This window comes from Lepus europaeus, chromosome 13 (genome assembly GCF_033115175.1).
Source record: "Lepus europaeus isolate LE1 chromosome 13, mLepTim1.pri, whole genome shotgun sequence".
Taxonomy (NCBI): domain Eukaryota; kingdom Metazoa; phylum Chordata; class Mammalia; order Lagomorpha; family Leporidae; genus Lepus; species Lepus europaeus.
The window spans coordinates 88,255,704-88,267,125 of record NC_084839.1 but is presented as its reverse complement, the minus strand read 5'-3'; the positions used below and the strand labels follow the sequence as shown (position 1 = coordinate 88,267,125).

General features: G+C 42.3%; 1 protein-coding gene across 1 annotated transcript; it reads left to right on the top strand.

The window, feature by feature from the left end:
* The first annotated feature begins 30 nt into the window (after nucleotides 1–30).
* On the top strand, nucleotides 31–10,591 carry MITD1 (microtubule interacting and trafficking domain containing 1). The gene is made up of 7 exons (XM_062209943.1): nucleotides 31–238; nucleotides 5,249–5,350; nucleotides 6,694–6,830; nucleotides 7,186–7,272; nucleotides 8,625–8,740; nucleotides 9,917–9,977; nucleotides 10,063–10,591. Exons 1-7 carry the CDS (start codon nucleotides 85–87, stop codon nucleotides 10,156–10,158), a joined length of 753 nt encoding a protein of 250 aa, XP_062065927.1. The 5' UTR covers nucleotides 31–84; the 3' UTR covers nucleotides 10,159–10,591.
* Nucleotides 10,592–11,422: the final 831 nt, after the last annotated feature.

Genomic DNA, 11,422 nt, shown 5'->3' with positions numbered 1-11,422 from the left:
GGATGTCACGTGACCACTCCGGAAGTGCAGTTGGGCTTCCCAGAACTTCAGTCAGAGTTGAGCCCGGGAGCAGTGCTCGCGATTATGGCGAAGTCCGGGATGGGACGCCAAGCGGACAGCGCGGCTGCGGCAGTCACTGTGCTGACTCGGGCGGTGGAACTAGATTCGGAGTCCCAGTACCAGCCCGCTCTGGTGTGTTACCAAGAGGGGATTGACCTGCTCCTGCAGGTTCTGAGAGGTGAGCAGTGAGCGGCGGAGGGGAGGAGCCGGGCAAAGGAGCTGCTGGTGTCGGGGTTGCCATTCTTCCACACCGCCAGGAAGCCGAAACTGAAAGTGGCATATTCTGCTGGACGGCTGGGCTGGTTTCTTTCCTTTAGTAGTCTGTTGGTGAAATCCAAAGAGGGTGTAAAGATTTAAAAAGATGTAAGAGACCTAACGAGCCTTAAAAAGACACTTTTGGATCAATTTGGGCAGTCGCAATATGAATAGGGTGACAAAATTAACCTTGTTATTGCGATGTTTTTCGAAAACTACCCTTAATTTTTAGAGATGAAGGCGTGTTTGGGAAAGAAATGTCATGATGTCTGTAACTTTACATTAAAAAGTTGAAGCAATTATGGCAAAAATGCCAAGCATTTTAAAATCTGGATAATGGGTAATAAGGATGTTCATTACTTTGCCCTCTTCAGTTGAAACATTTTCATTAAAAGTAAGTAAAAATCATGGTGATAGAAAAGGTTGTTTTATTAAATGGATGTACTGAAATTCCTTGTGAGAAATCGCAAGATTGTAGATGGGGGATACAGGTTTTTCATATTACCTAGTTATTCAATGTTGAGCAGTACCGAAGTATCAAAACCCCTGGCTCATCGAAGACGCTTAGTAACTGTGTGTATAATTGATTATAACCGGGTCTGGCATTGTGGCCTCATGGGTTAAGCTGGCATCCCATATGGAATCCCTGCGGCTCCACTTCCGATCCAGCTCCCTGCTGATGTGCATGGGAGAGCAGTGGAAGACGGCCCAAGTGTTTGGGCTCCTGCACCCACCTGGGAGACCAGGAAGGGGCTCCTGGCTCCTGGCTTTGGCCTGGCACAGCCCTGTCTGTTGTGGCCATTTGGGGAGTGAACCAGCTGACGGAAGACCTCTCTGTCACTCTGCCTTTCAAAGAAATAAATCTTAAAAAAAGAAAAAGAAAATTATAAAAAAAAAAAAATTGATCCCTGCTCCTTCACCCCAGCAAGGCCTAGATCTGGCTCTCTCTGTGCTTTCTAGTTTGTTATAGTTTAAGTGTTACAGAGATTTTGAGAGAGCAGAAGGCATCCTCCAAGGTTTGGTGCTTTTCTCAGAACTGTAAACTCCACCGTGGGCAGGGCCCTTTTGGTGATGATGAAGATGAAGAAGATGATGATGAGGATGGTGATGATAGTGATGATGACCAAATCAACAACAAATGTAGCTACGTCATCTGAGTGCTGAGAGTCTGGCACTGTGCAGCACACATTAAAAGCACCATCTGGTTTCATCCTTACAATTGCCCTGTGACAGAGAAGTGTTCCTAGGTCTGCAACTAGGTGGTGGTGACAGAGCCGTGAGTGGAGCCCCAGGCCTCAATGACTGTTACACTGAATTCTAGAAAGAGACCGTGTACAGTGTTGTCAGGTGGAGCAGTGCTCAAGTCCTGGCTGCTCTCGAATGTGAAGTAGGACAGTCACAGGAATTCTCCTCTGGTGTGCTTCAATGATCACACGGGGGTTACAGAGACACTGACATGACAGAGACAGGTTAAGACCCAAAACGCGAGTGACTAATACCGGGAGTAAGTACCGGAGAGGGATGTGGACAAGTGCTGTGAGGATTTAACAGTCAGAGGTCATTTGGGGATGCAAAGGGAGAGGTCTGATTTGATAGGGGTTTTGGAGAAAAAGCTAGAATCTTAGAAGTCAGAAATTCAGCAAAGAATATTCAGATTCTGTGCTTTTTTTTTTTTGAAGATTTATTTATTTATTTGAAAGTCAGTGTTACAAAGGCAGAGAGACAGACAGAGAGAGGTCTTCCATCCACTGGTTCACTCCCTAAATGGCCACAATGGCCGGAGCTGGGCCAATCCGAAGCCAGGAGCCAGGAGCCTGGAGCTTCTTCTAGATCCCCCACACGGGTGCAGGGGCCCTCGGACTCAGGCCATTTGCTGCTTTCCCAGGCCATAGCAGAGAGCTGGACTGGAAGGGGAGCAGCCAGGTCTCAAACTAGCGCCCAGATGGGATACTGGCAGTGCAGGTGGAAGCTCTACCCACTGCGCCACAGTGCTGGCCCCTGTCTGTGCTGTTGTAATAAGTAAGAGGTTCAGTTTGTTCCAGCATATGTGTAAGGAAGAGTGACAAGTTATTATAGATTGGGACTTGGATCACACTGTGGTTTGCCTTGGCTGCCAAAAGATTTTAACCCTTCCTCAGATAAAGACGTACTACTTAAGGATCTTACAGAAGAGTGACATAGTTACAGGTGCACTTCAGGGTTTGCCTCTCTTAGGAGTATGCCCTCCTCTCCCTCCTTTTCTTTACACAAATACCACCCATTGGGAGCCTTCCCTCACCTCTAGTATAAAATTACAACCCTACCCGTAACACTCCCTCTTCTCTTTCCTTGCTTTATTCTCTTTTAATGGCACTCCACACAGTCTAATGTACATGTGTTGTCAGCTTATTTTTATGGTGGGGGTGGGTCTACAGTGTCATACACTGCCAACTATTGACCAAGGGTGGTGACTTAGAAAGGACTACTCTGGGACCAGCACTGTGGCACAGTGGGTTAACGCCCTGGCCTGGAGCACCGGCATCCCATATGGGCGCGTTTGAGACCTGGCTGCTCTACTTCTGATCCAGCTCTCTGCTATGGCCTGGGAAAGCAGTGGAAGATGGCCCAAGTCTTTGGGCTCCTGCACCCATGTGGGAGACCTGGAAGAAGCTCCTGGCTCCTGGCTTCGGATTGGTGCAGCTCTGCCCGTTGCGGCCAGCTGGGGAATGAACCATCAGATGGAAAACCTCTCTCTCAGCCTGTCCTCTCTCTGTGTAACTCTGACTTTCAAATAAATAAATAAACCTTTAAAAGAAAAAAGAAAGGACTATACCATCTATAGAGCAGAGGTCATTAATGACCTCAGCTTTTAGAAGCATTTTGTTTCTATAGACCAAATGGCAAGTTGTTAAATGGAGTGGGCAAATGCAGTCTACTTTTCTAAGGATTCAGTAAAAGATAACAGAAAGAAACTCAAACTTTTTCTTTTGAGATTTATTTATTTATTTGAAAGGCAGTTACAGAGAGAGAAAAGGAGAGACAGAGAAAGAGGTCTTCCATCCACTGGTTCACTTCCCAAATGGGAATGGCCCCTGCACCTACGTAGGAGACGCAGAAGAAGCTCCTGGCTCCTGGCTTCAGATCATCCCAGCTCCAGCTGTTGGGGCCATTTGGGGAGTGAACCAGCAAATGGAAGACTTTTCTCTCTCTCTCTCTCTCTCTGCCTCTACCTCTGTAACTCTGCCTTTCAAAAAATAACTAAATCTTTTTTTAAAAAAAGGAGCAAATAGAAAATTTGCATTTTACAAACATCACAGTCACAGTTGTTGCAGGGAAAGGCCATCAATGTGTGTTATAATCATTGGGAGAAAGAAGGATGAGAAACAGGATGTCTTCCCATAAGATTTGTACTAATTACCAAGGTGAAAATAACGATTAACTGAAGAAATCTGTGAGCAACACTTCAGCCAAGGAATCAAAGCTAATATCAGTAATGAGACACAAACCTCAAGTACCCAGAGGGAATGGCATGTCATTTCTGTGATTTCGATAGAAATGGATAAACTCATGTGTAGTCATGAGAAAACATCAGACAGCCCACGACAAGAGATACTCTACAAGATGACCAATACTCTTCCTCAACATCAAGGACATAAAAGGTGAAGGAAGAACTGGCTCTGGTTATTGTGCTTTGGTTTTGTAATATGTTAATACCAGAGGAGTCTGGGTGAAAAGAACTCTACCATCTTTGCAACTCTTCTATAAATATAAAATTAACTCAAAATAAAATATAAGTAATAGGAGACTAAAAATGAAATTATGGAAAATAAAAGTAGTAATGGAAGGAAGGATTCAGGGAGGAGAGGAAATGTAAGACCCCTTAAGCAGGCGTCCCACAAATTGACCGGACCCCAGAAACACAGACTCCACTCCAACCAATGCAATAGCAAGAGTAAGTTTATTTCATTTGCAAATGGGCCGTCTCAATAGCACCCTCTAGTGTAGTGCAGAGAGAGAGAGCGGCCCCGAACATCAGCTTTACAGAGTATTTAAAGCTAAAAACCACAGCATTAGCATACTTAATTGTGTTACAATCCTATTGGGCAAGCTACAGGTTACTAGCATTCTATTGGGTAAGTTAATGGTTGCTAGGTAAGGGGCTTGGGATGGGGGTCGAGGGCAGTTTCTTCTTATCAGCTAAAGCAAGCAGGGCAGGGGTGGTACGGGCTGTCCGTGCTTTGCGGTTTTTCTTCTTTCCTTATCAGCTTAAGCAAGCAAGGACGAGGATGGCGGTAAAACAGTAAAACCTTGGTATGTCACAACAGGATGAGGGTTGGGGAGTTTCCGTCCTTTCTTATTCTAAAGATATTGCATGCAAGCTTAGCCAACTCGTACAGAAGCAAGAAAAATGCGGTTAGCCTTAGTTCCTCCATTTTGTCCCTCAGTTAGCCCTTACAGGAGGAGCACTGATTTGGTAACTGATTTGCAGGGGAAGGGAGATTGGGATAAGATGCTATGGATAATACACATTCAAAAATAACTGTTTTTTTGGCTGGTTGGGAAAAGGAGAATTAACCATAATGGAGAAGTCTTGAGGAGAAGCATTTTTGTGGAGAACAGGTATTCTTTACTGTCTTTTGATTATGGTAAAATTTCAAACTTGCGGATAATTAGGGTGAGTGAGTGCTCAGATTTAACATGAAATAAGCCACCCTTCTCCTTCGCAGTTTCAGAGTCCTCCGTCCTGTACAAAGCTGCTTCGGATGCTCAGGGTTAACATGAGGGTCCTGGATAATTGAGCCCAAGCCCATCATCTTGAGAATTTTGGGACTGAGGTAGACTGTGCTAGAAGATAGGGAATCTGTGGAAAACCTTAGACACTGGAAGTAATACCTGAACTAAATAGAAAAAAACTGTTTTGAAACTTGAGAACCTATTTCTTTTAAATTTATAGGCACCAAAGATCCTGCTACGAGATGCAGTCTCAGAGAAAAAATTTCTCGCTATATGGACAGAGCAGAAAACATCAAGAAATACTTGGATCAAGTAAAAGAAGGTAAAGAGGCTGTCTTTGAAAGCTGCCCATAGCCCCTGTGGTCCAGCCCATTCACCAGGGATTTCTGGCTCTGCCCTTTGGAGCTGTGTGTGGCCTTGACTTCTAGTCCGTGAAGCTGACAGATTTATACAAGAATTATTCTTAACTTTTTTTTTTAAGTAAGCTGGGTAGGGTTGGGGTCAGACTCCTCTTTGAGCATCTGATGGGAGCTGCGTACACTGCAGGACTTTGTGTGCTGTTTTTAAGGAATTCACAGATCCCTATGAAGCTTATGTGTACACTGCATTATAAGAACTGTAGAGAAATACTGACTGCAAATCTTGCATTCTGTTTCTATTTCCCTTTATGAATTGACCAAAATCATTAAAGTAGCTAAAGAAACTCCTATGACTCCTCAGATTTTCTTGTGAATCAAACACTTCAGAGTTAAGCATTGCTAATGATTAGGGATGAGGCAGGTATTGTTCCCTGTTATTAGTTCACAGTGCCTAAGAATCTGGATGACAATAAAAAAAAAAAAAATCTGGTTGACAAAGATCAGTGTAATTGGCCCTTGCCACCCTTACATGAAATGCACAGTACTGCTGCTTTCTATGGCCAAAGATACTACACCTGAGAAGCCAGGGCATTCAGGCCTGCGCTGCCCTTCCTTTCTGTTAGTACAACCCTCTTCCCACCTCTTCCTACAGTTCTGTTATCAGCCCATACCCTGAGGACCCTCCTCCCCCACTGAGCTCTGTGGATTAGTAATAAAATTGTGTCTCCTTCTCCCCACGTTGAAATCTAGCCTGTGGATACTGTAACATCCCAGTCTTTAGCTTGTGTTATTAAGAAGCACTGTAAAATTTCTGCTTAAAATACTCAGTAACTGCTGAGAACAATGTCTGAACTCCCCATATGGCATTACAGTTATGTTTAAAATCACTTTAGCTGTTGACTTTCAAGACATAGAAGGTCAAGTCTGAAGAGGAGGACCAGATAGCCACTGAGTTATAACTTGTGGTTCTACTCATGGGGACAGGAAGTTGTCAAGTACACGAAGCCCTCCCTTGAATAAACTGCCAGTCTATAGGATCCAGCTCAGGAACCTCACAAGAAACCTCGGAAGTTTTCCCCTTGCCTAGCCGCTGTGAAGGCAGAAATCATTTATGGAGCAATTGGCCTTATTTACCTCTGTATATGTAGTTTTCTGCAAAGTGCATGGTATATGGTAGGCATTTGATAAATATTTGCTGAGTAAGTTCAGAAATGTATAGCTGATTCTGGTTAATCAGCCTACTTAAAATATAAAATGTACTTTTAAAATGGTCACTGGTTATATAATGAAAACTTGTGTCTTGTAGATGGAAAATACCACAAGCAAATTAAAATAGAAGAGAATGCAACAGGTTTCAGTTATGAGTCACTTTTTCAAGAATACCTTAATGAGACAGTTACAGAAGTTTGGATAGAAGATCCTTATATTAGACAGACACATCAGGTAAGTGAAATGTTCTGAAATATTATTATTTTTTAAATACTTATTTATTTATTTGAAAGGCAGAATTACATAGACAGAGGGAGATCTTCTAGGCCAAGCCAAAATCTAGGAGCCTGGAACTCCATCCAGGTCTACCATGTGGATGACAGGGGCCCAAGTACTTGGGTCATCCTTGCTACTTTTCACAGGTTATTAGCAGAGAACTGGACTGAAAGTGGAGCAGCCAGGACATGAACAAGTGCCCACGTGGGATGCCCACGTTTCAGAGGGCCTCAGAAGTCGCTGTGCCACAACGCTGGCCCCTGAAATATTTTAAATATACGAGTTACTGATAATCCATCTTAATATTTTTCAGCTATATAACTTCCTTCGATTTTGTGAGATGCTTATTAAAAGACCATGTAAAGTAAAAACTATTCATCTTCTCACCTCTCTGAATGAGGTAAGCATCTAAAAACACTTACACTGTCTTAACTTATTACCTTTGTTCAGTTACAAGATGCAATCTGGCCTAGGAAAACCTGGGTACAGTGTTCTAGCTTGATCTCATCTATTTCTTGGGAGTTTATTTTGGGACTTAATTTATTATTTTTTAAATATTGATTGATTTATTTGAAAGGCAGAGTTACAGGGAGGCAGAGGCAGAGAGAGAGGTCTTCCATCTGCTAGTTCAGTCCCAAACTGGCTACAAGGGCCAGAGCTGGGCTGATCTGAAGCTGGGAGCCAGGAGCTTCTTCTGGGTCTCCCATGTGGGTGCAGGGTCCCAAGCTTTTGGGCCATCTTCTACTGCTTTCCCAGGCCACAGCAGAGAGCTGGATTGCAAGTAGAGCAGCTGGGACTCACAGCGGCACCCATATGGGATGTCGGCACTGCAGGCAGTGGCTTTACCTGCTGCACCACAGCGCTGGCCCCTTATTTTATTATCTAACGATAGGCATAACACATTTTGAAAAAAAAAAAAGTACTGAATTTTAAGATGTTTATCTTATATATGGTCACTTTGCTAAACTCTCTTATTAGTTCAAATAGTTTACCAATTTACTCTGTTGGATTTTCTAGGAGGTGATCACTCTGCACTGACAATTTTGTCTCTCTTTTTTAAAAGATTTATTTGAAAGGCAGACTGACAGAGAGGGAGACAGAGAGAGATCTTCTTTCTACTGGTTCACTCTCCAAATAGCCACAACAACCGTGTCTGGGCTAGGCTGAAGCCAAGAGCCAAGAACATTCCCATCTTCCACATGGGTGGCAGGGACCCATGTACTTGGGCAGTCTTCTGTTGCCTTCCCTGGAGCATTAGCAGGGAGCTGAACTGGAAGTGGAGTAACAAGGACTCAAGATGGTGCTCAGATGTGGGATGCCGGCATCACAAGTGGGTTAACACGCTGCGCCACAATACTGGCCCCAGCAACTTTGTCTGTTTTCCAGTTTTATATATGGGTGATAGTAGCATAACAGGCATCTCGACTTTAACTTATATAGAACTGAATCTAAGTAATTATGGTTTCTAGGATTAATTCAAGATATAGGCAGCCCCACGTGGATGACTAGATATCAGCACTAAAATACATGTCAAGAGACAGGAGAGTTATGTTTACATTAGAAGAGAGCAATTATTTTCATTAAAACAGTTGTTCTTTAAGCTGCTTCACATTCCTTCATTGCTTTTTTGAGTTAATAGACATTAAAACTGGTATAGAAACTTTCCATTGTAAACTGCATATGATATACACAGTATAGCTTTAGAAATACAGTAATAATTCAGGCAGAAAATTTAACTCTCGCTTTTAACAGGGCATTGGGAACATGCAGCAAAGTAGTGGCCTAAAAGAAATAAAAGAGTCACTCAGGAACCATGGAGTATTGTTGGAAGTAGAATATTCTTCTTCAATACATGACCGAGAAATTAGGTTGGTGTGCAACATTTTAATTTTTATTTAGTTGAAATATACTATGTAAATTTCTGTTAATGTTTTATGATTGCATCTTACTGTTTTTAAATATTACAAATTTGAATAATGTAATTGGAGTAACTTCTTGAGGAGAAAATACTTGAATAACTGTTCTTTGTGTGCATTTAATATTTCCTAATAGAATAAAATTTACATGTCTTGTGTCATGTGAGAAAGATGAGTAGTTTCTTGTCTATTCAACTATCTATGTAATGTTATGATGTTGGAATAATTAATTTTCTAGTGAAATTAATATTTACTCAATGTGGTTTTACTTCTTCTTGGATATTAAATATCCTGGTAGTTTGTGGGTCTGTAAGAAAATAGCATATGCAGTCATTTTGCAGGGTTTTCATATGTTTATGGCAATATCATCCTTGGTTTTAATGAAAACTTGTTTAAAAATTATTCATTTTGGAGGCAGAGAGAGTCAGAGTAACTCTCATCCTCTGGTTCACTCCCCAGTGCCTGAAACAGGCAGAGGAGTTACTGAAGCAAGTAGCCAGGAACTCAAAGCGGGTCTCCCATGTGGGTGGCAGGGCTCAACGACTTGATCCATTACTGCCTTCTCCCAGGTTCACATTAGCAGGAAGCTGGACTCAGGAGCTAGAGGCTTGCATTAAACATAGGTACTCTAATGAGGGACACTGGCATCCTAACCTGCATCTTAACCACGAGGCCAAATGCCCACCCGTGAAAACTTAAGCAGACCCTAAGTATACAAAGCAGATGCAAGTGCAGCTGCTTGCTTAAGTGGAGGTCAAGGTCTAGGACTCTTCCTCACCTCCCCCAGATCCAAGTAGGAGAGCCTCTGAAGCACCACCAGTAGTCCCCCTAAACACACTTTGCACTTGTCAGCAGGACAGGGAAACTTTTATCAACAAGCTAAATTCAAGAGTCAGTTTTGATTTAATTGTTAAATTTTTTTACCAGTTAATCAGACCAAGTGATTGTTTCTACAGGATGGCCGTTTTGTTTCATTCTATGCAGAGGCCCTGATTAACTCCAGATTTGATGCAATTCCTGCCACTGGAGGAAACAGTGGGACATTTTGCTGAGAGTTAATACACTATAGCTTGAATAATTGTCTGATTTAAATGTCTTCAGTGTAATGCTATATACTAATTTCCATAGGTTCAACAATGGATGGATGATTAAGATTGGAAGGGGACTTGATTATTTTAAGAGACCACAGGTAGGATATAATCTTATGAGTATATATATATATAGTGTTGTTTTCGTATCATTTTTAACAGTATCTTTTTTTTTTCTCTTGTTAGGGTCGTTTTTCCCTTGGATATTGTGATTTTGATTTAAGACCATGTCATGAAACAACAGTGGATATTTTTCATACCAAGCACACAAAAAAAATATGATGGGTAGCAGCCTTATATGTTTCTACTCTAAGTGATGTCTTAGTCTGTTTTCTGTTGCTACAACTGAATACCACAGACTGGGTAATTTATAAAGAATCGAGGTTTATTTAGCTCATGATTCTGGAGGCTGCAAAGTCCAAGAGCATGGTGCCGGCATTTGATGGAGGCCTCCTTCCTGCATATTAACATGGCCGTGCATCTCTAGCCAGAGAGAGCTTGCTACAACACACCACACCAGCAACAGCCCATAACCCATTATCACAAAGGAGCCTCTACAACCCAATCATCTCCCAGCACTGCTGCAGTGGGGACCAGATTTCCAGTACCTGAACTTCTGGGTCGAAGCTTAGCCAGTGATTATTGGAATTTATTTTTTTATATGAACACCTGACTTTTATAATGTATAAATGTAACAATAAACTCTATTTCTAGTAATTTATGGATCCATTGTTCACCTGAAGGAACTCCTGAGTACTTTTATGAATATTATTCTCAATAGATTCATAGAGCAGTGTTTCTTTTCAAGTCACACAGCCAATTTAAACATCTCACCAGTTTTTCTCTTACTTGTTGGCAAATAATTCCACAAACAGTAAGTGGGTATCAAAAAGATATTAATCTTGACCCTGAAAAGGGAAAATTATCCTGGATTATCCTGCTCTTAAGAGACAGATGGGAGGCAGATGTTGTGGCTTAGTGGGTTAAACCATTGCTTGGACGTCCATATCCCACACCAGAGTGGCAGCCCGAGTCCTAGCTGCTCTGCTTCCCATCCATCCTGCTAATCATCCTGGGAGGCAGCAGGTGATAGCCCAAGTACTTAGGTTCCTGCCACCCATGTAGGAAACTCCTGTGGAGTTATAGGCTCCTGGCTTTGGCTTCGCCCAGCCATGGCGGTTGAAAGCATTTGGAGAGTTAAACCAGTAGGTGGAAGATCCCTCTCTATTTTTTCTCTCTCTCGTGCCTGTTCAAGTAGATAAAAAAATAAACATTTTTAAAAGATGGACATTGGGAGTCCAATAACCAGATCAAAACACCCCAATGTTAATTTTATGATTAAAATAACTCGTTGGCAGAATCACCAGCGTTCAGTTGTCCGATATGGACGACTCCATTCAATTTGAACCTGACTCTAGACAGGCACATGGACTCACTTAGTTATGCAGATGCATTTTGCCCCTCATTCCCTTTGGCAAACCCTTGAAGCTCAGAATCCACTGGATTAATCCATCCAGATGCTGGTAGAGCCATTGGGGACCAAGAT

What these genes read in the sequence shown, in the direction of transcription:
- MITD1 (XM_062209943.1), top strand. Translation starts at nt 85, where the DNA reads ATGGCGAAGTCCGGGATGGGACGCCAAGCGGACAGCGCGGCTGCGGCA. An exon ending in ATATTAGACAGACACATCAG is followed by an intron (nt 6,831 to 7,185) that starts GTAAGTGAAATG and finishes AATATTTTTCAG; the next exon opens with CTATATAACTTCCTTCGATT. An exon ending in ATACATGACCGAGAAATTAG is followed by an intron (nt 8,741 to 9,916) that starts GTTGGTGTGCAA and finishes TAATTTCCATAG; the next exon opens with GTTCAACAATGGATGGATGA.